At 44.9% G+C, this 27,532-nt stretch overlaps 1 protein-coding gene across 3 annotated transcripts in view; it reads right to left on the bottom strand.

Annotated features, from left to right (window-relative positions):
* Positions 1 to 3,492: 3,492 nt before the first annotated feature.
* Positions 3,493 to 27,532, bottom strand: part of Map2k6 (mitogen-activated protein kinase kinase 6) — a 120,682-nt gene continuing 96,642 nt past the window's right edge. For 2 of the 3 annotated variants that reach the window (XM_032912960.1, XM_032912959.1), the window contains 5 exons: positions 25,406 to 25,533; positions 23,895 to 23,972; positions 22,403 to 22,542; positions 10,195 to 10,240; positions 3,493 to 4,408 (listed from right to left, as the gene is read on the bottom strand). In XM_032912960.1, coding sequence (XP_032768851.1) covers positions 4,331 to 4,408; positions 10,195 to 10,240; positions 22,403 to 22,542; positions 23,895 to 23,972; positions 25,406 to 25,533 — 470 coding nt within the window. In that variant the 3' untranslated portion in view covers positions 3,493 to 4,330. The remainder of the gene's footprint in view (positions 4,409 to 10,194; positions 10,241 to 22,402; positions 22,543 to 23,894; positions 23,973 to 25,405; positions 25,534 to 27,532) is intronic. The other variant, XM_032912958.1, reaches the window with a different exon arrangement.

The raw sequence follows: 27,532 nt of genomic DNA on the forward strand, positions 1-27,532 counted from the left end.
CACAATGTCTATCTAGCTTCAACAGCCTGACAGAAAAGTGTCTCTTCCTTTTTGAAAAGTTTGAAAAAAAAAAAAAAAAAGACCATGAAGGTGACATTTATCCAAGTATCATTTCACTTGCTACCTCCGTAAAAGTAGGAGATTCCTTGAACCAGCAAATCCCCTTAAACTCAGAGGCTTTCTGACAAACACTCAGTGTGTGGTGTAATAGAAACTCTCTTCAGTTGGCTAGCAGAATATCAACTCTGACGAATTGTGTGAATACACAAATCTGATTGTCAAAGTCAGAGAAAGTAACAACCACACCAAGCCCCAAAAAAGTAAAAAGGGAATTAAGAACTAGGTATCCATTCTTTTAAAACAGAAGAAACTTGTTTTTCCTAAACCCTCCTGGAAGTGATTACTCTGAACAGAGGTAATGAAACCCTGTGGTTAATGAAGACCTTTTGGGGTTTAAACCATGACATCCTAGCCCCTCCCCACGTCTTCTGTGATTATATAAGACACTAGGTCAAGTCTATTAGGAGAATCGAGAAAAGCGATTGTCTTGATACCAGTCTCCTCTACTGCACAGACTGTTTCTGACTGTTGCATTAAAAAAATTGTGGGGGTTGGGGATTTAGCTCAGTGGTAGAGCACTTGCCTAGCATGCGCAAGGCCCTGGGTTCAGTCCCCAGCTCTGGAAGAAAAAAAAATGTGTATGTGTGAAGTGTGTGTGTTGTGTGTGTATTGTATGTCCTTTTTGGTGTGGGTATGAGCACATGTGTGTGAATGAGTGCATATGTATGTGGCTGTGTGGAAACTAAAGGTCAGTGTGAGGGGTCTTTCTTCAATCTCTCTCCAAGTTTGGATTTTGTTTTGTTGCTTTGTTTTGAGGTAAGTTCCTTCTCTGAACTTGAGGCTAACAGCTTTGCTACAATGGTTGGCCAATGAGCTTCAGGGATCTTCCAGGCTGCCCTTACCTTCTAAGCGTCTCCCTAGCTCTATCTGTTTTGTTTCTAGACTATGAAATCTATTAGCACACAACTAAGGAACACCAAGAATGGCTTCGATCTTTATCTTCATAAGTAAGGAGCCAGGCAAACGCAGATGACCAACAAGAAAAAGAATGAGGGGCTGGGGATTTAGCTCAGCGGTAGAGCGCTTACTTAGGAAGCGCAAAGCCCTGGGTTCGGTCCCCAGCTCCGAAAAAAAGAACCAAAAAAAAAAAGAGAGAGAGAGAGAGAGAGAGAGAGAGAGAGAGAGAGAGAGAGAATGAAACAATACAGAGTGGCAGGGCTCGGTGACTGAGAACTCAGTTTTCAAAGTCGCTGGTCAAAGACTGAGCAAATCTCAGCATTGCATATGCCCAGCATCCACAAGCCTTGTGCTAAAATAACTCTGTAGGCTGGCTGATACAGTATGAATTGTCAGGAGAAACACTGATGTCTGAGTGATAGTCTTCAAAGGACTGCTGCAAAGCATCTTGGGCCTAATCGTTTGATATGCTGAAGTATTCACTATCCTGGCCTACAGCATCACACACACACACACACAAAAGGGGGAGGGGGTGCTAAGACAACCCATCAAAGGCACCATAAATAAGGAAACTTTGGCATAGGCAAATTCTTGTTAGGTTTAGAAGATGGACAAGGACTAGGAACAACGACCCATTTTGACTACATCTATCTGTACTCTCTTCCATTTCAGGGGACCATTTCAGTCTGACTTTTAATTAAGTGCCCTCAACCCTGGTGTGCATTAGGAATACATGAGGACACCCCCTTTCTTTCTTTCTTTCTTTCTTTCTTTCTTTCTCTCTTTCTTTCTTTCTCTCTCTCTTTCTTTCTTTTCTTTCTTTTTCTCTTTCCTTCAAGTACTAATTCCCCATATCAACCTGGACCAATCAATTCCAAGTCTCTGGGGCCAGGACTCTGGCACCCACACAGGCACCTAAATGGCTCCAAAGTGTACTAGGCTTGAACTAGCAGCTCTTCCCACTACAGGTATCTTACAGGTTCCTGCCCTGGGCTCACGGACCTAACAGCCCAGGCACACAAGCGCACAACCAGCTCTTGTTAGAAGTGATTCAAAGTAGGCAAGTGATTAAGAGTAATCGGATCCAGACCAGAAAGACCAGAAGTTTCACTAGAAGTTGTAAGAAGGCTCCCCAGGCTTCTCCCCTGTCCTTTTCTGTTCTCTTAAGATGACCGCACAGAGCAGGAAGACAGATGTGACTTCTCTCTATGTCAAAGAAAGGAACTGTCAGACTTAGAGAGATGGGTGGGAAACTGGATGGGCAGTATCAAAAGGATAATAATACCACCTTTCTGGTAAGAAATAAATAAAACAGATGTGTCTTTAGAGCAGAGGAAGCTGTGCTTGGACAGGTACTAGGCGGAGGGGTGTTTGGAGGGATGGAGACACTGTAACCATTCACAACACACTTGGAAAGGTCATCTGTCATCAGGAGCGTCCCACCTTTTGTTGTCGACAGGGTCTCCCACCAGCCTGGAATGTCAACATGTAGGCCAGGCTAACCCATCCATAGGCTTCCAGAGATCTCTCTGTCTCCCCCTCGGACCTCGCCATCACTGGTTTTATAGGCCTGCGCCACAAGGCCAGGCTTCTGTGGGTTCCAGGAATCTGAATGCAGGTCCTCACGCCTGAGACACCAGTGTTTTTGCTGACAGCCATCTCCTCAGCCCTGCCAATGGGTATCCCTCAAAACAGGCCATAAAAGAGATGCTGGAGTGTCAGAAGACGGACTCTAAACAAGTGTCCTGCGGAAGAGAGTCCTGAAGATACCAGTAACACAATGGAAACGGTACTGTTAATGCTTCCACAACCAGACGGGATGGAAGGGAGAATTCCAAGAGGTCAGGGAAGGGAATGAAAAAAAAAAAGCAGTGTTATGTGTTTTCCTCCCCCTTTTTAGCAAATATCTACCTTTTCCCTGCCACTCAGACCACATAATTTTAAACTAGAGAACTCACGATGCCTTGAATCACAAGAATTCGGTCAACCTGCAAGAGCTTGAGAGTGGAGCGAGCTATTCCACGGTGCTAGAAAGATACGTGGTCTGAGCCCGCGCCAGCTCGGCAGTCCGTCGCAAGGCGCTGCTCTTCATTCAGTTTTCGTTTCATCAAAGACCGCTGCCCTTTCTCTTCTCGTATCACAGCCCTTCTGACGGTAAGGCCTCTTTCTTCGTGGGACGTGAGGACGAACCAGCAAAGCAGGACAGTACGCGCATGACAGAAGCAGGCCTTGGGGCGTGTCCATTGAGGAGAAAGCTGAAAACCTCATTTCCCTCTGCGAGCTTCCGTACCTCCTCTCAGGACTGACAGGTGACCTTCCAACTAATACAGGTGTTCATAGACGCCACTCAGTCGGACTTGGTCTAACAAATGTACTCACACCCATAAAAATACACACACACACACACATGCACACACACACACACAAACACATAAATACACACACACACAGAGATTGGTAAATAGAAAAAGCATATTACTTCTCATTATTTTCATTTTTCCACTAATACTATACCACGAATTTGAAGAGAACCATTGTTTTTTGTTTTTTTTTTACTCTTTGAGCCATGAAACAAGTGACTTTCAAATTTTTCCAACGTTGGGGGAGGTGGGGTGAGGAGCATTAACTTTGACAGTTCATTCAAAAGATTCGGTGATCACCCACGGTGGAGTTGACGGTCGGTCGGGAGCAGCCGCCATGACAGCCGCAAGCCACAGTGCACAGGAAGAGCCCCTTTGCTTGAGATTTTTTTTTTATATAATATTCTTAAAGATGCATATTAAATAACTTCCTCTGGACCACAGACATGATTGAACTTAAAAAATAAAAGCCCTATAAATACTGCCAAGTCAGCCTTGTCTCTGTATCTCCCTTCTTGCATAAAAATGGAATATTTCCAACCAAGCACTGAAACATAAATATTAAAATAAGTGGGATACGCTACGAACCTACTTTACAATCTCGTCAACTACTGTAGCACCTTGTTACCAGGGCCAATGCATTCATTTTGTAAAGAACACGAGAGATCCGAGAGGCTTGAGGACTCCTCGTATGACTCGCCATTAAATATTTTATCACCTTTTCGAGTCCTAAGCCTCTATCGTATTTCATCCATCTAGAGAGCTCAGCCTACGCTAGAGATTCCAAGGCCCCCTTCGGAGAGGAAAAAGAAAAACAGGGAGAGGAAGCCCCTCAGAGAGGCAGGGTTCAATGATCTTTTCAAGATGACTTTCTGTCGGCGCTGTGGTGAACTCACTTCGCCCTGTAAACCCACCAGTCCACAGTAGGGTCGACCAGTCAAGTCCGTGGCTTTTTAGTCCCCGAGTATCAGTTTTACGAAAGACGCCACATCTGCTGCTTTGGCTTCATGGACGGTGAAAAATGGATGTTGCTGGGGAAGAGAAGACAAAATACGTGTCGTCGATTCTGGGCACTGATAATATATAAAGTTAGCAAATTAATATATCTGTTTAGTAAAGGGGTTAATAGGTCTATCGAGGCAAACTGGATTTCTCACAGTCCTTGTGAAATCAAGTGCACGTTTATTGACGGGCTTACCTCAAGGCTATCTCTTTATTGTCTCCTATTTTGATAAGTCTAGGTTTCCAATACAAAGAAATCTACAGTTTAAGTAACATAGGCCAAGTATGCTACATAATTCCATCCACAGGGAAACACAAAGATCGGCTAAGACCATCTCTCTAGAAAATCATCTCAGACAGCTGCAGTGGTAAAATGATTAAAACGCGACAGACTTAGCTTCCTCCACGTCATGGGACAAGGAGCAGGGTGGCAGAACAAGATATCAATGTAAATAAATGAGCAGGGGAGGCATCCGGGCCCTCGACATTGGAAAACTGGTTTGAACTAAAACAGCCTAGGCCATTTTCTAAGGCCACGTTCCCAGTGAGAACTTAGACTACATCTGTGTCCTGAAGATTATACAAAGTTTATACAGCCATTTATAGACTGTAAAGTAGACTCCCAGGCTATACTGGTCAATTCAGAAGAAAACTCCACTCAAAGATTAAAGGTTGAAAAGAGAAAAAAGAAAAGTTCTTTGTGTGTCGGGTTAAGTCAACTTAACGAAAAGTACAAGGTCATGTCTTACACCTTGTAGAGAAAAGGTAAGGCACGCCTTGAGAGCCCCCCATGTTCCAAAGCAAGTCCAACGACCAAGCCATTTCTTCCGTGTACCAGAACAATGCCCCGGTATCGCTCAGCTGGGTTAATAAGTGTTGGGCTGTAGCGCCTTCAACCTCCAGCTACAGAGAGAGATTAGGTCATGTTGTTCAGCAATTCTCGTGGGGACAGAAAGAAGCAAAGAAACTGAAGAAGAAGCCCCTGAGGTACCCACACCACGCGCCCCTCCACCTCACCTGCCACGCCCAGGTCTCTGACTAGCCAGGGGCACTACCTTCAGTGGCCCCTGGGAACGGCTCCGGACGACCGTTTTCTCCTGCGGTCATGACTCACTCTGCTTCTCTGATGAGGGGTTTCAGTTTGCAACCTTCGCTCTGCCTACCAGTAGGTTTTCTAATTATATTTGTTTGAAACCTGACAGCGGAGGGGCCGGGTGAGTCAGCTCTGTGGGGAACTGAGTGCCCACCCATGCAAGTCGTAGGAAACAATGCAGTGGAGGAAGGGAACAAAGGCTTAAAAACCCCAAAGATAGTGGGTGGTCACCGTGGAGCACTGTGACTCAGAACATGGAAAGTTCTTCTGTTTCTGCCCATTAGCGAGTGTGAGCTGAGCGCTGGCTTGGAGCCTTATGCCCAGTGTGAAGTTCTAGATTCGGGGCCCTTCGCTCTAAATTCCCCCATCTGCCACATACTGACACCCCTTTCGATGACTGACCACTCACGCGGCACACTTACCAAGGTCTTGTTTTTGACCACTGTACTCAATAGCTTTCCCACATCCCCTTGACATTTGGGGAATCTTTTACAGTGCTTGAAAAGCTCCTGAGTATCAAAACAGGACACGCCAAGCCTCAGATGGTCTGGATGGCTGAGTCCAGTGCCTATCCGCTCTACCTAGAGTCTTATTCTGCGGTCACTAGCTCAGTACATGGGGGCTCCAGTCCATGAATGGATTAAATAATATGATCTTAAATCCTTAACTTAGAACAAGTCCTTTAGATGTCTTTTAGTTTATCCCACATTAAGAAAATACTGTGAGGGCCCGAGGACAAGAGATGAGAGTGTTGGGGGGGTTTGGAGTCGAAGAGAGTTGAGAGCTTGATTCCTTCTATAAACGACTAAGAATAGGAAGGACAGCAACTTGGAGGTGGGCAAATGGGGTCCCAAAAACAATCTCCAGGCACCGGCTCCAGAGTAAGCCTCTCTCCCTAAACAGGTCCAAGAGGGAGGACCCTGTACCATTTAGGAGTCCTGTGGTGCCAGGAAGAAACATGGAGGTTCATGGACATGTTGCCAGGAAGCAGAGTCAAGCCACATCACTAACAGGCCCCCCAAAACATTCCAGGTACATACCTCAACCCCTAGGGCTGTGCGTTCAGTTCTTGTTTCGTACCGCAATCCAAATCTAGAACTTTCTCAGATATTTGGAGAGGACAATCACTCCACTGAGAAATCATCTGAACAGCCTGGCCACTATTTCCGGGGGCAAATATTTAAGACGGGGGTCATCAAACTATAATCCACAGACCAAGTCTAACTCCTTGTCTGTGGTGGTTTGAATGAGAAATGTCCCCATACAATCAGATGCTTGAATACTTGGTCCCCCACTTGGTGGCGCTGTTTGGGGAGGTTTAGGAGGTGTGGCCTTGCTGAAGGGAGTACATCATTGGGGGCAGCTTTGAGGTTTCAAAGACTCAAACCGTTCTCAATTGGCTCTCCCTGCTTCCTACTTCCTGCTTCAAGATGTGAAACCCTCAGCCCCACCCCCACCCCCACCCCCACCTCCACCCCCGCTCCTGCCACCGCCACCTTGCCGTGGTTCCACCATCAAAGGGTCTAACCTTCTGGACCTACATGCCTAAATAAACCCTTCTTTCTGTAGGTGGACTTCGTAGTGTTTCATCGCCGGAATAGAAAAGTTACGATAGAGTGTCTGACTTTTAAATAAAGTTTTATTGGCACACATCCACATGCTCACTTTGCTTTCCTACGTTACAAATGGCTACTTTCGGCTTAGTTCACTTGCTTTAACAGCAACTACATGGCTCATTAACCTAAAATACTATCTAGACCTTTACGAAAAAAGTGTTGGTTAATATCTGCTGTGGGGAAAAAAAAATGCTACAAAACAGACATTTGAGGAGATGAGCCAATAAGATGGGGCTTCCGGCATGTATAGCCCTCCATCTGAATTAGGGTGAAAATTATGGGGGATTCCGTAAAAAGTATATATCTGGGTTGGGGCCTTGATGATAATAATATTCCTTTATTTGGGGAAAAAAATCTTTTTTTTTCCCTCTTCCTACCTCTTCACAAATTCCTAAAACTGAAACAATAGCTTCCCAGCACGTGTTGCCCACTGCTGAAGTCAGGGAGTTCCGACTCAGAATTTCCATTTCAAAACCTCAATTCCACAGGAAAGCAGGGAATAGTTACGGGTCTTTAAAGGCTCTCCATTTCCAGTACCACAAAGACTCTTGCCACAAAAGGTGGGGGGGAGGGCCGCCCACACAATCTTACATTAATAGACATGCCAACCCCCCTCCCCTTTTAGTGTTTGCTAGATTGTATCAGGAAGGCAGATGTCAACACCAGATGCCAATGTATAGGAAACCTTTTTTTTTTTCCTCAAATGTTTTCCGATGAAAGTTTTGATAAGAGGCCACTTAGATTGAAGAAAAGGATGGCACTAGCTGAACTACAGAGAAAATGTTCTTGTATCAGAAATTAGTTATGAAACAGAGACTTCAGGATTCCAACCTCCACAGGAATCATTCCCTGTCTATCACACCTTATGTGATATTATCTGTTAAATGTCCATGCATACCACAAAAGGGAAGTAGGGCCTGGACGGGCCTCCAGTTGGTCACTTCTAAAAAATAATAATTCAAGAACAGATTTTCAACTCAAGCATGTAGATATACCCTCAAAGAGCACACATCTGTTGGGGTTTTCTTTTTTAGATATTTATTTTAAGTCTATGAGTACACTGCCACTGTCTTCAGACACACCAGACGAGGGCATGGGATCTCATTACAGATGGTTGTGAGCCACCGTGGGGTTGCTGGGAATTGAACTCAGGATCTCTGGAAGAGCAGCCAGTGCTCTTAACCACTGAGCCATCTCTCTAGCCCCCAACACATCTGTTTTCATAATAGCTATTGACTGGTGAACACTAGACACTGCTCTTCTAAAGGAGGACAATGGCCTGACTCCAATTCTTCTAATCAGAGAATGGCTCAGGGTTCAAGAAACCAAAGTCTATCCCCAGAACTCAAACAACACATGTCTGAGATGGCCATACCGGTCATCTTTTGATAATTCTTTTTTGATATTTTATTTTTTTATTTTTATTTATGTGTATACATGTGGGGAAGTGGAATGTTTATATACTCACGAAGACCTGAAGCAGACATCCAAATTCCTGAGGCTGTTGCTACAGGGCCCAGCATGGGTGCTAGGAACTGAATTTAGGTCCAGGTCCTCTACGGCACATGCTTTTAACCATTAAGCTATTCTATAACTTTTATGAATATTTCCAAATGATTCTTGCTCTGTGTCTCAGCTACCCCAGAACACCGTTCAATAAGAGATACCGGGAGCTTGCGCTTCTATGAAGCACTCAGCTGATCCAGACAGACAGTGGGGTTGTGGGTAGGATGGAAGAAAGCACTCTGTGACTGCTGTTGGCAGGTCCACTAACAAGGATCTCAAATTTTGCTCCTCCCACTCTTGGGATTAAACAACATCATAATCCTCCCGTGGTGGTTAGCGCTTTAACTGTCAACTTGGCGCAACCCAAAAACCATCTGGGAAGAGAGTCTCAGTGAGGAATCGTCTACACTGGGTTGGCCCGTGGGTATGCCACGGGAGACTGTCTGAACTGAGTTAATGGATGTGAGAAGATCCAGCTCACTGTGGGCGGCACCATTCCCTAGGCAGAGAGAGGGTCCTAACCTGGAGTGGTGAAGCAGAACTAAATGCAAGCAGGCAAGCTAACATGTATTTATTTCTGCTCTGATTTCCTGGCAGTGGTAGAATAACCTGAAACCGTGAACCAGAATAACCCCATTCTCTCCTGAATTGCCCTTTGCCAGGATAGTTCATCACACAGCAACAGAAACAAAACTAGAACATCTCCCTCCCACTGTTAAAATTATAACCTTGATCACTGAGATAAACCTGAGAGGTGGGCTGTAAGCACGTGTGGTCTAAATTCTTTCTCTCCAGAATGCACTCGTCCCACATCCTACATCTATTTAGGTAGAGGTGCTGCCACAGAGCAACAGTGTTGAGGCTTTGTTCTCGTCCTATGTTACTGATAGGAAGGACGATAAATTCAGGATCATCTGCTTTATTCCTGTAAAGGGACTTCTTTCCGCCCAAATGAAGACCAAAACTTAAGAGAGGAAGAAGATCACTAATTCATCCAAGATTTGTTAACGAAAAATTGATGGGCCATATGGCTTGTCCCATCGAAGTCTCGGAACTCACATAACGAGCACATTTATAGTGGGAATCTTCCAGATTGGAAAGCACCAGATTCATGGACATAAACGTTTTTCTAGGTTTACCAATTTGGCAAACATCACTGGGAACGATGACCTATTCTGAGCTTGCACCAAAAACAAACAAACAAACAAACAAACAAACAAGTATGAATGGGGCCAGCAAAATGGTTCAGTGAATAAAAGTACTTGCTGCCAAGCCTGAGGACCTGAGTTCAATCCTCAGGACCCATACATGGTGGAAGGGGAGAACTGACTCACTCCAGCCAGGCGTCCTCTGATCTCTACATGTGCACCGTGATATGTGTGCCCACAAATATACACGTACATGCACGTAGAATAAATATTTGTAAAGGGTAAATATGAGTGATGAAGGGCCCTTAACTCTGCCTTGTGTTCAGTTCCCAGGGATCAATCATATCTCAATGGATCCACTCCTCCCTAAGTGTTTATTTACACGCTATCTTAGCCATGGCTACGTCACGAGCTGTTTATTTGTTAACACGCACCAAAGTGTTTGCACTCACCATAAGCTCTGGATACGTGGGCCGTTCTTTGGAATTTTTCTTCAAGCTTAAAGAAAAAAAAAATCACATTAAAAAATCTAACAACCATTTTTTTTTCACTGTTAGGACTTTAGAACCAGTGTAAAACCATAACTAATTTTTTTTAATGCACAAAGAAAAAGGTCTCCTATACTGGCTTCCATGGTGAATTGTAGACTCTTAGAAATTGTGTTTTAGGGGTTGGGGATTTAGCTCAGTGGTAGAGCGCTTGCCTAGCAAGCACCAGGCCCTGGGTTCGGTCCCCAGCTCCGAAAAAAAAGAAAAAAGAAAAAAAATTATGTTTTAAACTATGTTGGGCTTGCTTTAACATGAATAAGTATATATGTGGAGAGAGAGACACAGAGAGACAGAGAGAGAGACACAGAGAGAGAGAGACAGAGAGACAGAGACAGAGAGAGAGACAGAGACAGAGAGACAGAGTATGTGTGTGTATGTGTAGAGTGTATGTGTAGAGTGTGTGTGTGTGTAGAGTGTGTGTGTGTGAGTGTGTGTGTGGAGTGTGTGTGTGTGTAGAGTGTGTGGAGTGTGTGTAGAGTGTGTGTGTGTAGTGTGTGTAGTGTGTGTAGAGTGTGTGTGTGTGTAGAGTGTGTGTGAGTGTGTGTGTGTAGAGTGTGTGTGTGAGTGTGTGTGTGTGTGTGTGTGTGTGTGTGTGTGTGTGTGTGTGTGTTTTCCTTTAATACATCATGGGTGCCATTCAGTCTAATTTTCTTACCGATAGCCATTGCATTTCGAAACCTATCTGTTCTTTCTTTCAAGGTAGCTTTTTATTCCCACCTCCTGGAAACAAAACCAGCAAACGTTCCTTCCAGGATACTAAGTATTCCTCACTGCTTTCAATGCGTGCCCCCTCCCTGTTTGTGGTTCCCTTTTGCTTTTGTATATTCCAAACCTGCCCTGAGACGGAAGCCACAAACCTCTATTTTACCGAGGAGGTGCTTCTTGTTCACTGTCTTGGTGGATAAGAAAGGAAAAGCATACTCAGTCAGCAACTTAGCAATGATTCTTAGAAATATTTTTGTGGTCATGCACTGCTGTCTAGCGGTCATTCGGTTCTCCAAATACTCCAACACTTAACAACATTTGATACCAGAGGCGGTCCTCATAAAACAACGTGAAAGAGACCGGCCCATCGCCCCTGTCCTCAACCCACCCCTATCCTCTTTCCACTCCTGGGTCTAAAACGGAAAAGAAATGGTTTACTCCACGTTAGAGTTCCCGGCTATAAAATGAAGGGAAGAATGCCCTTGAAAACGAAGATGTACAAAAAAAACCTATAGCTTCCTGTAGTCCCTGGGCCAGATCACACATGAACGGGAAGAGAATCAGCGATAAAGTTTGAGAACCACTATGTGACAGCAAATTAGCTTCCTGGGATTTGTGTTACTAGGTCCTTTAGAGCAAGTGAGATCTCGAGCATGACAGGAGCTCACAGGAGTGAACCCCCTACGAGGGGTGCAAAGTACAAAACCGTGGGAGAGTGACGTCACTGGGCAACGCTGAACTATAGGTTTAAGCAAAATGAACTCCTCTTTAAAAATTAAAAGCTTTTGAACCAAAACAACTTAAAAGCAGCCTACTGGTTTATTCCAGGCAATGGTGTGGGTGGGAGCCAGGGAACCTGAGACAGGCTACAGGCAGAGGTGAGGACAGAAGTGTCAACCTGGAACTGAGGGTAGACCTAGGACCTAGTGGCCTCAGGGACCAGACAACCTATGAGAGAAAGTTCATCTCAACCGGGAATAAAAATAAGAGTGCGTTAGAGAGAATGACCAACTGTCAGCATGGGGCTGATATGAGGATGTGTGCCTGGGTGAAATGAATGAACTCTTAACCCACCCGCTGGTGGCTTTGCATATGCCTGCATCCTGAAGGTCAATGTTGGTGGTTCCCAATGGCGGCTATTCTGTACCTCCACCCCACAGGACATTTCTCAGTGTCTGGAGACATCTTTGGTTGTCACAACGAGTTGGCAGTATCTGACAGGGGCAGAGGATGTTGCTAAGCAACCTTCAATGTGCAAACCTGCCACACCAAAGACAATCCAGTTGAAAATGTCACCGGTGCAGACATCAAGAGGTCAAGAATACATGGACTGTTTGTAGTTGGCTGGCCCTCTTTTTAAAAAACAAAAACAAGGGGTTGGGGATTTAGCTCAGTGGTAGAGCGCTTGCCTAGCAAGCGCAAGGCCCTGGGTTCGGTCCTCAGCTCTGAAAAAAAGAAAAAAACAAAAACAAAAACAAAAACAACTTGCTACACCCTTCTCCGAATTGCAATGCAGTTTTAAGAACAACATCAAAACTGCACTTGATAGTCAAGGGACTAAATAGGAAATCTGAGGGGCCAGCAAGATGGTTCAACGGGCAACAGGCACTTGCTGCCAAGCCTGGAGATGTGAGTTTGAATCTTGGAGCCCACACAGTAGGGGAAGAGACTTCTGTAAGTTATCCTCCGACCTCCATGTGTGCATCAGGGCAGCATGCACCCCACACATATGGGGGAGGGAGAAGAGTGTGGGGGGAGGAATGAAGGGAGGAGGGAGGGAGTGAAGGAGGAGGAAGGAGAGAGGGGAGGGAGGAAAAAATAAAAATGTTTAAAATACATTAAATCTATAATGCTCTATGGCCCTTCCCATGACTAACTGTTTACTCAACAGTAGAACGAAGAGATTGGTTAGTCAAGAGGAATACCTTGACCTTGAAGTGCTAACATAAAGAATTCTCCTTGCAACCATATCAGTGCTGGTGTCTGGCCCCGTTTATTGTGCCACAAAAGGGTTCTCTCTTCCCCGTTGGCTAAAGGCCTTAAAGATCCATTGTGACATTACAGAAAGAATCCAGGACCTTGCACAGATTAGGCAAGCATTCTGTCACCAAGCTACATCCTCAGCCTCTGGGCTTTCAAGTTTTAAGTAAAAGTGACCGTGAGACAGGACACTTTCCTCCCCAGAACAGTTCATAAAACTTCCTCTCTTGCTTGAATCCATTTTTTTTTTTTTAATGTGGGTAAAGTCATCCCCTGGTTGACCAGGCACAAAGTATGTAAGATCCTTCAGACCTCACAGGCTACTGCTCAACTGCCATTAAGTTACCTCTTGACCTCCCTATTCAGAAGGGAAAGTTTACCCCCAACTACAGAATTCTAATGAAAAGGTCTTTCACAGTGGCTGGCCTTCATAATGATGTCTGCAATTCCAGCACTCCGGAGGTTGGAGCAGGAGGATTACAGAATCAAGGCCAGCCTGGGCTACACAGGGACTTTTAGGACAGCCTAGTGTATACAGTAAAATGCTATCGAAAAAGAAAGGAATAACAGAGAAAGAGTTAGAGGCAGAGAAATAGAGAGAGAGAGAGAGAGAGACAGAGAGAGACAGAGAGAGACAGAGAGAGAGAGACAGAGAGACAGAGAAAGAGACAGAGACAGAGACAAAGCTACAGAAAGAGACAGACAAGAGGGAGGGAGGGAGGTGGGAGGAAGAAGGAAGGTGGAGAGGGAGATGTGGAGGGAGGGAGAGTGAGAAGAAGGAAGAAAAGAAAGAAAGCAAAGTAAGACTATTCGTTGAAAGAGTGAAATAATATAGCATCTTCTTTCCACCTTTTCAATCAAAATCACTTCCAAAGAGGCACTAGGAGTAATCGTAAAATACCCAAGATAAAGTTGGGGTGGAAGCAAACTTTCCATGTTTAGTAGAAAATGCTTGAAACTCAATATAAAATAACAACCCTGGAGTTCAAAGGTACACCACTTTCTTCTTGGATGGAAGTCTGGCTTTTGAATGTCCGAGTGGCTTGTCATTTTCAAGTGTGCAATTAGCTGATTTCTCTAATTCCCCTTCCAAAGGCCGCAACGCAGGCTCCTGACCATGGCTGACACTACAAACCCGATCCTCGCTGCCTTGAGGATTGCTAGCTTGAAGTTCGTGCTGACCGGGAGCTTTCTGCCTATCTGAGCTCCCCCTGATCATTTCCAAGAAGGGCTATTTGGTGTATCCACGGAATAAAAACACACGGTGTGCCTCCGAAGCCATACATTCATCAAAAGATAAACACCCACTGCCCCTTTTACTCTCCTGCTCTGAACAGACTGTGCTTAATCGACTGTTTGATTTTAGCTACTCTGAGTCAGACAGTATTGACATCTGGACGAGGCTCCAACACACTTGGGTATGGCAACAGGCTAGCCGGCTGGGCACTGAGACTCCAGAGTCGGCCCAGAGGAAATCAAATGTAAGTCTAACTATTTCAGCAGCAGGCAGCTTACTCCAGAGACTTCCCTGTGTCAACACGGGTGGAAAGGTTAGAGTGAGAACTGTCGGGCCAGAGAACAGGTTCAGTACATAAACTGCTCCTCACCCCAGAAGCATGAAGACCCAAGGTCCATCCCGAAACCCACATAAAAAGCCAAGAGCAGCAGCACACCCTGCTAATCTTAGCACTGGGGAGGTAGGGACAGGAGGATCCTTGGGCTTCGTGGCCAGGCAGCCTAATTGAATAAAAGACCCCGCCTCAAAATACGAAGTGGTCGTACCCAAGAAATGATGCCTGAGGTTGACCTCAGTTCCCCCTCACGTGCACACACACCATCTATATACCCACGAAACCATACGCAGCATATGTATATGAACACATATATACCCAAAAACATGCATGATATATATATACATATATACATATATAAGTATATGTGTGTGTGTGTGTATGTGTGTGTGTGTGTGTGTGTGTCTGTGTGTCTGTGTGTATGGTCTATCTGCTAAGATCTCATTTTTAAAAATAAAACAATATTAAATCTTCTACAAGACTAGACTGTAAGGATTTTCTATTACAAACATCCAAAAGCAAGGTCTCTGGTCATGTGGTGGTTTGAATGAGAAAGGTACACACACACACACACACCATAGTCTCCCACGTTCAAATAGTTGGGCCCCATTTGATGGCACTGTTTGGGTTGGTTAGAAGGTGCGGTCTTACCGGAGGAAGTACGTTACAGGGGGATGGTGTCAAGAACTTACTATCTTACTGTTCACTCTCTGCTTTGTGCTTGAGATTTAGACATGAGCCCTTGGCTTTTGCTCCAGGTACCAAGCCTGCTGCTATGCCTCCCTGTGATGATCAACTTATCCCACTGAAACCATAAACTCTTCCACATGACCTTAAGTGTGGTCTTATATGTAACATGTAACTAATACCAGTTATTACTGCCCACCTTAGAAGTTCTTTAAGATCAATCTCAATGATAAAAACATATATTGGGAAAAAGGAGTGGCCTTCAGTTGTGCTGTTTTTAAATAAATACATAAAGGAGGTATTTCTAAATCAGTGTTTCTTTGTTTCCTTCTGAAATACTTCAAGATATCGACATAGGCAAAAACTTAAAAACAAAAACAAAAACAAAAAAACAAAAAACAAAAACAAAAAACAGGACTCCAAAACCACAGAAAATAATCCCAAGAACTAATGAGTGGGATTACATGACATTTAAAAGTTTCTGTGCAACAAAAAGAAATCATTCTCAGAGTGAAAAGGACTATCTATACTACATAATGGCAAGTCTTAAATGCCCAGAGAATAAATCTTCCAACTGATAAACGGGCTAAGGGACCAAACAGATAATTCTCAGAAGAAGCACAAATGGCTTTCTTGAAACTTGAGGTTTTCGGCACGCTTAGCTACTCCAGAACTCCAGATCAGCAGTACTGTGAAATTCCATCTCATCTCAGCCACGGTGGCTCTCACCTAGAGAAGGGGCAGAAAGAATGTGCAAGCCAGAGAACCAGAGGTTGGAAGGAACGCCGTGAGGCGTCACGTTCTGCACACGACACGGCCTTTGCATACACCCACTTACAGCAGCAGCCAGAAGACCTGACGGACAAGACATTCCAGCATGGATGTGGAAGGGGTCCCTGGAGACCCCACCGCTGATGGGGGATCTGTGTGGTTGATGGCGGCTTATGAGAGACTGTCACTCTCGTTTGACGACCAATGGCTCTGGCTGGACTTAGAGGATTATTAATGATCATTTTTAAAGGACGGGAAGCCGGGAGGCAGAAAACATGGAAATGGGAAGTGGGGTAGTGGTGTACAGATAAAATACACTGTGTATTACATGTGTGAAAATTTCAAACGATAAAACAAACTTCCGGTGAGGGTGTGGGAGGGAGGGGCCTTTAGCCACTGCCGCTGGAGACGGAAGCTTCTACAGCTACTTTGGAAATCTGTGTGGAGGTTCTGAAGGAAAAATCAAGACTAAAACTAAAATTACCACAGGATCCAGATCTATCACCACCACCAGTGCCATCACCCCTCTTTCCAGGAAAGGAACCCTTAGCCCATCCGGAAGAGGTGACGAGAGAGCACATTCTGGCACCAGTTATAACTAAAAGGTCCAACACCCATGTGGATGGAAAAAGAAAATATATGTGTGTGTGTGTGTGTGTGTGTGTGTGTGTGTGTGTGTAGGTGTATACATTTATATGTGTATGTAAGACTGTGTGTAAGTGTGTAGGTGTATGTGTTTGTATGAATGTGTATTGTTTATATATACACATGTAAGACTGTGTGTGTGTGTGTGTGTGTGTGTGTGCAGGTGTATGTGTTTGTATTTATATGTAGGACTGTGTGTAGGTGTGTAGGTGCATGTGTTTATCTAAATGTGTAAGAGTGTGTGTGTGTGTGTGTGTGTGTGTGTGTGCAGGTGTATGTGTTTGTATTTATATGTAGGACTGTGTGTAGGTGTGTAGGTGCATGTGTTTATCTAAATGTGTAAGAGTGTGTGTGTGTGTGTGTGTCTCTGTGTGTGTGAAGGGGTATATGCATGTGTGCAAGTGTGATGGTTATTCAAGGTTGTCAACTTGACTCCATCTGGAATTAACTAAAACCCAGGGGGCTGCTGACCCTTAAAAGGGCTCTTTCTCTTTTTTTCTTAATTAAATCATTTAAAGTGGAAAGACCCACTTATATTCCAGATTGCGGCAAGAAGATAGATCTTTAAGGCAGATCTTTTGAGGTGGAACGATCCACCTGTAGTCAGGGCCACACCTGCTGGTGGCAGCCTACATGAAGGACATGGGAGGAGGAAGCTGGCTCCCCTTGCCTGCTTGCTCTCGCTCTCCCCAGCAAGTCTATTCCTTCTCTGGCATTAGAGCCTACTTCTTCAGGATTCAGAATCTCTCTCTTGCTCTCTTTCTCTCATATATATATATATATATATATATATATATATATATATATATATTTAATTAATATATTTAATATATAATATAATATATATAATTTATATTCATTCTTACTAGTTCTGTTTCTGTAAAGAACCCTGACTGATCAATAGAGATATATAGCAAGAGATATACAGATATATAGATATGAATGAACAGTACTGATTCATTCCATTCTGTTCATCTAAAGAAGCCTGACTAATACAGTAGGAATGCAGTAGGGTGTGTGTGTGTGTATGTGTGTGTGTATGTGTGTGTATGTGTATGTGTGTGTGTGTGTGTGTGTGTAGGTATGTGTTTATGTGTTGGGGGTGGTCATGATGTAAAAAGGGACCATGAGAGGAGAAGCATCTGACAGGGAGGGAGGGAAGGAGAGCATGTGACAGGGAAGGAGAGACACTCTTGTGGGGAGCAAACAGACCAATAACAGTAAGAGAGTGCAGAAGGGAGCTGGAGAAGGAAACACTAAGAACAAAGTGTGTGAGAATACACACCCAAAAGAAACAAGTATTCCATGTGTTAAAGACTAATTGTGAAGAAGGAAGAAACAGATCAACGTCATGAGGAGTAAGTACCCACACTTCCCTTCCTTCATCCAACGTGCTATTTGCTCTGATGCTGCTGAAGAAAAGGGAAAGAAAAACACTCAGTACCTAGCCCTCTGGGCTTGAGTCAGCTGGGTACCGTGATGGTGCCTTTCTCGAGAACCCCGTCTGCCTCACAGAAGGTCTTTTTCTGTGTGTCGGTTGCCCATGTATGTTACCAACTGCTGTTTCGCTGTGCAGTGCATGAGGTTTCTCTGTCGCTATCCATTGCACTTCTGATTCTTTCCTGCCCTTTAATTCTTTAACTTTCAGAGAAAACAAATCCAACCATGACCTCCAGACTGTATCACTTCCAGGTTGTACCACTTCTGAAATCCACGACCCCCTTTCTCTGCTTGACACAGAGATCTAGGGCCACCGGGAAAGGTCATAGCGTGACTGAGTTGGATCTGTTTAATGACAGCACTTGAAAAGAAGAGAGCTTTCTGTCAAAAACGCACCAGCAGGACAGCTATATGATTAGGAAATGGAAACCACGGGTAAGAGCTGGGGACAAAAAGTAAGCTTCCTTCAGGGATACGCACTTTCCCGAGAGTTCTTTCCACAACATCAAGCTCCGTTCTAAACTGTCAATAGCAAAGCTAATGAAATGATGCTGGCCCTAAGCATGGGATGGACTCACACGGTGATATAAATGAAAAATAAAATGTTATCTACTGTGGTGGTTTGAATATGCTTGGCTCAGGGAGTGGCACTATTAGGAGGTGTGGCCTTGTTAGAATAGGTGTGGCCTTGTGGTAGGAAGTCTGTCATTGTGAGCATGGGCTTTAAGACCCTCATCCTAGCTGCCTGAAAAGCTAGTCTTCTCCTAGCAGCCTTCAGATGGAGATGTAAAACTCTCAGGTCCTCCTGCACCATGCCTGCCTGGATGCTGCCATGTTCCCACCTTGATGATGATGGACTGAACCTCTGAACCTGTAAGCCAGCCCCAATTAAATGTTGTCCTTATAAGACTTGTCTTGGTCATGGTGCCTGTTCACAGCAGTAAAACCCTAACTAAGACATCTATAAAGGCTGGAGCCACTCTAGTATATAAAAGGTGTGTGTATGTGGTGGGTGCGCGGGGGTCGGGGGGTCACTGCAAAAACTCAGATAGTTTCAACCCAATTTTATGTTCATTCTCAGCATCACAGCAAACACTGTGGTGGTTTACAGCATAGGGGGCGAAAGCCTTACTAACCAAGCCACTACAGATGACCCTACTGTTCTGAAGTCCAACCAAGGATACACGAGGATGCTCAGAGCTGCCAAGCTGGTTCTCTTCTGGTGTTACCCAATCTCCACAATGATAAAGAAAACCCCTCCTTTACGTGGTCAATTCCTGAGAATGCAATTCCAAAACAATACTGAACACTCTGAGGAGATCTGTGGGGCCAGAGAGATGGCTCAGTGGTTGAAAGTACTGGCTGCTCTCACAGAGGACCTAGGTTCAGTTCCCAGCACCCACACGGTAGGGCACAACAGCCTGTAAACCTAATTTTGAAGAATCAGCCTCTTCTGGCTCCCATGGGCTCCTGCAAACATACACTCAGGTACACATGCATACCCATAAAAACAAACAAATAAAACCTTTTGTAGCTTCTAGGCTGACATGTTTTTAACGGACTCCACAAAAGAGCCAAGCTGCTATGAAGTCACATAGAGTTACCAAGGTTCGCTGGCTTCCACCAGTTACAGCAAAGCCAGGACTTGTCAATAGCCCAAAATAGTTACATAAATAAAATACGGTGTCTGGGAGCTAAAATTCATAGAAAAAGATCAAGAGATCCCAGAGGAGCGGCCAGGAGCATTCTGAGAGTCATGGGGGAGGGAAGGTATAGCAGAGTCATTATAGAAAGATCAATAACATGGGTAACCTCAACTCTCCCCACATGGGTGCATACATTAACATTAGAACACGTGCTTGTCTCTCAAGGTCTTGTGTTTTGTATACTGGGGCCAGAACACAGAGCCTCCGACACACCAGGAAGTTGTTCTACTCTCCTCAGCCCCAACACTGTTTTTAATAAATACTGGCAAAAGGTTTCAATGCTTTGATTCTTTGCAAAAGTAAAATAAATAAGTAAATAGCTGAGCAAAACGAAGTCTGACACGGGAAAGTAACGAATGATGTTAGTAGCACTTATGTCTGAGGAGCATTCAGGAAGGCTCAGAAGCTGACAGCAGGTTCACAGAACTGACAGCTAACCCTGGGTTCTCACCACATGCGGAGAGATCGCATGGGAAGTTTGCTAGTAGGGCTCAGGGGTCAGCACCTGGGCAAACTTTGCCAGTGACTGATCCGTGAGTGAGGAAGACTACGGGGATCACAGAGGAAGAGTCTACACTTTACAATCATTCACACCTGCCTTCTGCTTCACAACGCTTCAGGAAATACCCAGAATCCTTGGAGCAGGGGTCCCGGAGGGGAAGAGAAATAGAGAGGTAAGCCTGAAGACACTTCCTTACACGGGTTCCTCTCCTGAGAACTCTTGGAGCCAACCATGCACCGTGACTCATGGCTTTTCCTACGTGACCTTTAAACACTTGAGTTACGATAAAAGGGGGAAAAAGTGAAACAAGATAAAAACACGAACGGTCAAGTGTTTTAATCTAAAAAGCAAAATCGTGACCCAGTTTCAAAGTGGCAGATGCATCGCCTCGCCCACACAAAAATCACTCAAGGGAAACAGGAGGCGCTTCAGGGGAACGAAGAGGGGGGAGGACGCATTTTTATTAAAGATGCCCAACAACACTGTCCTAGAGCCCAGGATTCCAGCTCTCTCTGGTCTTTCCGCCAAAATGAAAACTCACAATAAGGCGCTACCGTAGCCTTGTAAAACTCTAAGGGGACGCCAGGATGGGGAAGCGGGTGGGTGAGCACCAAGTACGGGTCCAAGGGGCCTTAGGCAAAACAGCATTGCCCTGTCTCATCGTGGTCCCCAGTAAAAGCTGTACTTAGAACACCGCTTCCAAAGAAGCAAGGAGACCAAAGGTTCCTTCAGTATCCTCTGTACCTCAGAGAGCCTTCGCAGGTCTAGGTCAACCCACAGTGGCAAGTATGGTTGGGAAACGGCTTTCTCCAAGAGACACAGGACCAGCGCTAGCTCTGACCCACCCACGCCCTCTCGGCTTCCCATCTGCTTTCCCAGGATCGCCATCTACACTGACTCGGTTCCGCTTCGGGCTGTAGACTGGGCCTCCTCCTCCCAGCTGCCGCCACGCTAGGACGCTAAGCATCATGGCCGTCGTGTAGACAGAAATCGTGTGAGTATCTGGAAGGTGTTATGTCCTCTTTTAAACCCCCTGGAACTATAGTGGTCATTTCCCTCTCTCTCCGTGCTCCAGCGCTCTTTGGGTTCGCCTCCAAGCCCCCGGCAGTACTGTTATGCCTACCCCGACAAGTGCATCCCCCATCAACATGGGCTCTGAAGAAGGCAAAGTTCTGCCAGACTTGGAAGCACCCAGGAGACATCCTTGAATGGCCCACAATCTTCTCAGTCAGTCCAAGTGAATCTTATCCCCCACCCCTAGCCTTCCCGTATGCCTTGCTAAACTTTGGTCCTATGCTGTAATCGGTATCAAACTCCCTAAGGCTGTAACTGGAATAAAATACCCTGATAGAACATGGCTTAAAGGGGAAACGGTTTATCTCAGCTCACAGCTCTAGGCTACAGGCCAGCATAGCAGGAAGGCGTGGCAGTGGGAACTTAAACTCTGCCACACCACATTCACCGTCAAGACCAGAGAGAAACAGACCCATCCCTGTTTCAAATCCTTAGCTCCGTTTCTCCCTCGTACAGTCCCGGAGCCAAACCCAGGGAATGGCACCGTTCCCTTTTAGGCTGGATCCTTGCACATCGATTGGCAGAATCAGAACAATGCCCCACAGATTGCCCACCGGCCAACCTGTTCTAAACAACAGAGACTCCAGATTGGGTGAAGGTGAAAATTAAACTGGCCGTCACAGGGTCTGGGAGAGGGCTTTCTTGCTTTGGTGATGCAATGAGGTACAATCCTTCCGATGGGAACGCCTCTCCTTCCTTACTCACCTCAGTTAGAGAAATACCTCTCCCGTGGCCTCAGCTCTGGATTTATTTCCTCCTACACAAAAATAATCCCGTGGGAATTTGTACCCTCCAAATACCTAAGCAATCACCCTCCCCGGGTCACGCCGATCTCCAATGCTTTCAAATAAATACTAGCTTCCGGCCTTGGAACTGGGAGCAGAGGCAAGGACTATGTTCTGCGGCGCGCAGAGGACATACTCCAAGGATGCTTCTGGAATGAGCGTGTGTGATGGATCAGACTCCACGGAGGAGAGTCGTGAGAGCGACTTGTCTCTGGCATAGATCTGTGGGTGCGGGGGTTTTCTTACCACTGTGAGGTAAAGTCAACGAAGTCCGCGGAGAACTTGTCCGCTGGGAGTTGTGGGGACGGCTCTTCTACCACCTGTTTTAGCTGCTGGAAGGGCGTTCCCCAAGAATCATAGGGAAACCGGAGGATGGCCAGCTCAATCTAAAAGGAGGGAAGGGGGGAGGCAACCATTTAATGAACGCTCATTAGGAAGCAGCTGTGTTTCCCTTTAGGAGGACTAGAGACGAAGATCAAGTACAATTAGGGAAGAAAAACAAGCTAATAACCTGTTCTCACAAAATGGTAGAGCTGTCTGCTCCTTTAAATATTATCTTACCAGTGACGAATAGTTAAACCCACCTAAATAAATGAGTCCCTTGATAACACCCGGACCTATTTCATAAAAAAAAACTTATCAGCCAACAGCATTAAAGTTCAACACAGGAAAGAAGCAGTTTTTCAAACTTCTGGCCCAAATGGGAATTCTTAGACTCTGGCAGCACTGTGCCTCTGGTGCCACCTACAGGTCTCTTAGTGAAATGGAACATTTAAAAAAAAAAAAAAAGTTACCCAGGACCCAATGACTGACTGATCTTTTTTTGGACTTGAGTGAAGGCCACTCCGTCGTTACAGAATCACATGTTTTCTGGGCAGGGACATGGAATAACTCACTGGGCAGTAGCCAGGACCGCAGTGGGTAATTCCAGACCTCAGCGATATACTAAAAAGGTACAGTCACAAAGGTTACAGATAAGGCACTGGCTGTGTGGCCGTGCTGGGGAAAGTACGGTATCCCTTATCATGTTCTGAGGATAGATCTAAAACTTCAACAGCCAAAATTTCCACCCGGACAGTGTTCCGTGCAGAGTTTGGGACCTTGCGCAGCTGGCAGAGTGTTTGAATAGCAGCCGTGAATCCGGGGGTCAACCCCTAGCATGATAGCAAACTATGCATGATGGTGCATGCCTGTCACTTTGGGAATGGAGAGACAAGGGTCGGAAGTTCAATTTTGACGACAGCCTGGGCAATGTGAGATCTGGCCTCAAAATATTAAAATGAAGTACATGACCTAGTGCTTGGCTTATCAGAGGCCAGACACATTAGCAGGGTGGGGTTGGTTTTTTGTTTTGTTTTGTTTTGTTTTGTTGTTGTCCTGGTTTTGGAACCTAAGCTTCTTGTCTTGATCCTGATCCTTTCATTTAAACTACCAAAAAATAAAATCTATTAATCCCTTTTCAATCAGGAAGATCGCCAGTGAGAATACGTGAGTCTTTGAAGGTCATATGACTGGTAAAAGTCAGAAAAGGAGGAAAATTTGGACTGCCAGACCTCACTGTACGGTTTCCACTGTCCAGCACTGCCAACAATCAGCCCTGGAAAACGGCCCGCTCTCTCAGACAGGAGAGGGTGCTCGAGTGTGGTATCAGGAGCATTTGCTTCTGGGTCCCCAAAGCCCACCCCGTCTGTGGGTTTGCACTCAGAACCTTGTAGCCCGCAATGATGATATAGGTTACCATGGTGATGCCCAGACTCCAAATGTCAGACTTCACACTGTACCCCTTCTGGTTGAGCTCTGGATTTATTCGTTCGGGCTGGAAAAGAGACAGACAGCTAAGAAACGGAAAAATGATTTGTAACACCATGTAGCTCAGTAAAGACTCGGGAGGAGACAGTACCATTGCCACATGAGTTATTTGATTCTGTTAACGTGCCTCCCGGGCCAAAAGACTGGCTAATCTCAATGAAATGTCTCCACAGGGCTTCCCTCTTTTATACTGCTTCTTTTTTTTTCAGAGGCAGCAATGAACTCAGATCCACGCCCCCCACCAAAAATAATTTTAATTGCTTTAAGAAGAACAAAGATACACATTCAAAAGCCTTCTCTATCCATTACAATTATTCCTGGTAGAAATATCAACAGCTCAAAACGCACACCAGCCTGCCGAAGTTTGTAGCTACCGTCTGATGTTAAGAGACCTCGGGGATTTTACTCAAACACAAACAAGAAATTTCCAACCCCAAACACAAGTCCCTTCCAAGATAAATGTGTTCCTCCAGTTGGACGTTCTGTCATGACCAGAACCGCCTTGTGTGGGTAATTTAAGTTTCCCCATAGTCTTCCATCCTTAGCAATCAAGTTACTACTCGGGTGTGAGTCGGTGTATAACACCGAGTGGCAATGCACAGTACTTACATGCTTTTTCAAATAATATGCCCTTGGGAGCTAATTCTGAAAGCCCATATATATGCTATGGTTTGCGTCTCTGTGCCATCCCGAAATGCACGTGTTAAAACTATATCCCACTGGGGCTGGAGAGATGGCTCAGCAGTTAAAAGCACTGACTGCTCTTCCAGATGTCCGGAGTTCAAATCCCAGCAACCACATGGTGGCTCACAACCATCTGTAATGGGAACCAATGCCCTCTTCTGGTGGGTCTGAAAATAGCTACAGTGTACTCACATACAATAAAATAAATATTCTTTTAACAAATAGAAAAAAAAACCTTATCCCATCTGTGACCATGACAGAAAGCCTTATCTCTATAAGATGGCTATGGATTTGTCTAAGTTCCTCATGAATGAGGTTAGTATCCTCATAAAAGAAGCCTTAGAGAGATCCCCTGCTCTCTTCACCACTTGAGGACACAAGGAGCCTCAAATAAGAAAGAGAAGCAGGCCCTCTCCACACACCGAGTCTTCCAATATCTTGATCTTGGACTTCCCAGAGCAAAAAAACTCATTTAAAAAAATTAAAACTGTGTTCTGTAAGGTGTCCAGTTTATGATATTTTGATACTGCAACCTCAAAGGATGAAGACAATATTTGGAGCAAGTGTTAATGATTTCTGACATAAGACCTTCAAGAAAATGACACGAGGCAGGATTTTTCTCAGATCTGAGATTCATCCCGATTCTCCATCCTAGGCACGCATTTCGTATTTTCTTGCCCGGTTTTGCCAGCAGGTGCATTTCCCAGACACGCACGAGCACCCACGCAGCCATGCACGCTGCATGCAGGTACTTACAGCCATGTATGGTTTGCAACCGGCATCGATCGTTTTCGCCACAGAGTCGACCAGGTAGCCACTGATTCCAAAGTCGCACATCTTCACTTGGCCCAGTGTGTTAATGAGCACATTTGAAGGCTTGACATCTGAAGGAAAGAATGAAGAGTTACCTCTTCACCACTAGAGGGCGCTAGACTTCCCACTTGCCTTGCCCGGCTGTCTTTGCCAAGCCGCCTGAACACAAATGTCACCACTGATCCTGACTCAACGGGGCACACAGCTTGTTCCTCTCCGGTTGGGTTTTTTTTTTATTCTTCACACTCTGTCTGTGTCTTTCAGGACCGTGAATCTCAAAATGGGAAAACCTGTCTCCTCTGCATATCTTTGCTCATTGCTTCCATATGTGGAATAAAAATTTAAACAACAACAAACACAAGAACAAAAACAACAACAGTAAAAAATTATTACCAAACCAAAATGATCTATAAGGGCTGGGGATATGATGGCTCAATGGGTAAAAAAAAAAAAAATCATTTGTCATCCAAGCATTGTGACCTGAATTCAAATACTCAGCACCCATGTAAAAAGCCCTCCGAGTAATATGTAGTGTGTGTACCTGCGGGCATGCATGTGTGTGTGTGTGTGTGTGTGTGTGTGTGTGTGTGTGTGTGTGTGTGTGTGTGTGTGTGTGTGTGTGTTGGGGGGATCAGCTAACACGATGTACAGAGGAATGACCAACGCGGTACTGTCTCAAGTGAGGTAGAAGGCAAGGACTAACACCTGATCCACACTCCATATCAGGTACAACACATACACACACACACACACACACACACACACACACACACACACACTCACACACACTTTGCTCTACTGAATGCATAGTGTGAAACTCCAAGGCTGAAGAAAGAAAAAGGCAGAGAGGAACACGACAGTACTCCAAGTGCGGTCACAGCAACCCCTATGGATTGAAACCTAAGGGATTCATCAGAGGCCACCGTAGCGTAAAACCTTATAAATCCAGGCATGGGCAGGTCACTGAAGAAGGGGATAAATGAACGACCATTCGAGTTAGGAAAACAACCTGCCCATTGATGTGCCCCCAGAGATGAACTGTTGCTCCCTAGAGGTGACAGAACTTGAAAGTCCACTTAACGTGTGCCCTCTGAGACTCTTTCCACAAATGACATCAAATAAAAAGAATAGGTTTACTCTAAAGTTAGTCCTTTAGCAGGACGTGGTGGCACAGGCCTGCAATCCCAGTACTTGAGAGACAGAGGCAGGAGGGTCCTTTAGCTACACAGCAAGTCTGAGAGCATCCTGGGCTACAGGAAACCCTGTCTCAAAAATAAAATAAAATAATAATATATCTTAAGTTATCCCCTTGTTGTTTTTCTCTTAAACTGGGTGGCGTGCCAAATATCATTCCACTATTTCCATAGCTTCGTATATGCTGTAGTAAAAAAAAAATAACAATATTTCAATATCTTGAAGAGAAAAAGTTCAAATGACTTCCGCACCTACAGATAATCTGTACGCTTGGTCTTATCTCTAGCCCACTTCCTACTTATACTCCACGCTCCTATTTTTCCTAGCTTCACTGGTACCAAATAATGCTCATGGTGGCAGGTATGCTGTACAGGGCTTTTTATATAATATCCAAGTTCACAGTTTAAGAACTACCCCAAGCACAGTCCTTGATCCCCAGAAGTATTTCCTCAACAACACATTTAAGGTACAAAGTATAAGCTGCCCCTGTCTAGAACCTTCCAGCAATAATGAGCTCCTCTTTTTTTCTTGATATTATTTTTATTTACGGTGCTTTTCTATTTCCAGGATGTTGGTTTGGAGTTTTTCTAGTTATCTATTACTGAGAATCCTTATATAAAATTTTTACAGGATAGATTTTCCTAGATGACTCTTAGGTCTTCTTAATGTTATTAAAAACATGTGGGCTGGAGAGATGGCTCAGTGGTTAAGAGCACTGACTGCTCTTCCAGAGGTGCTGAGTTCAAATCCCAGCAACCACATGGTGGTTCACAACCATCTGTAATGAGATCTGATGCCCTCTTCTGGTGTGTCTGAGGACAGCTACAGTGTAGTTATATATAATAAATAAATACATATTAAAAACATGTATACGAA

Source organism: Rattus rattus, chromosome 9 (genome assembly GCF_011064425.1).
Source record: "Rattus rattus isolate New Zealand chromosome 9, Rrattus_CSIRO_v1, whole genome shotgun sequence".
NCBI lineage: Eukaryota > Metazoa > Chordata > Mammalia > Rodentia > Muridae > Rattus > Rattus rattus.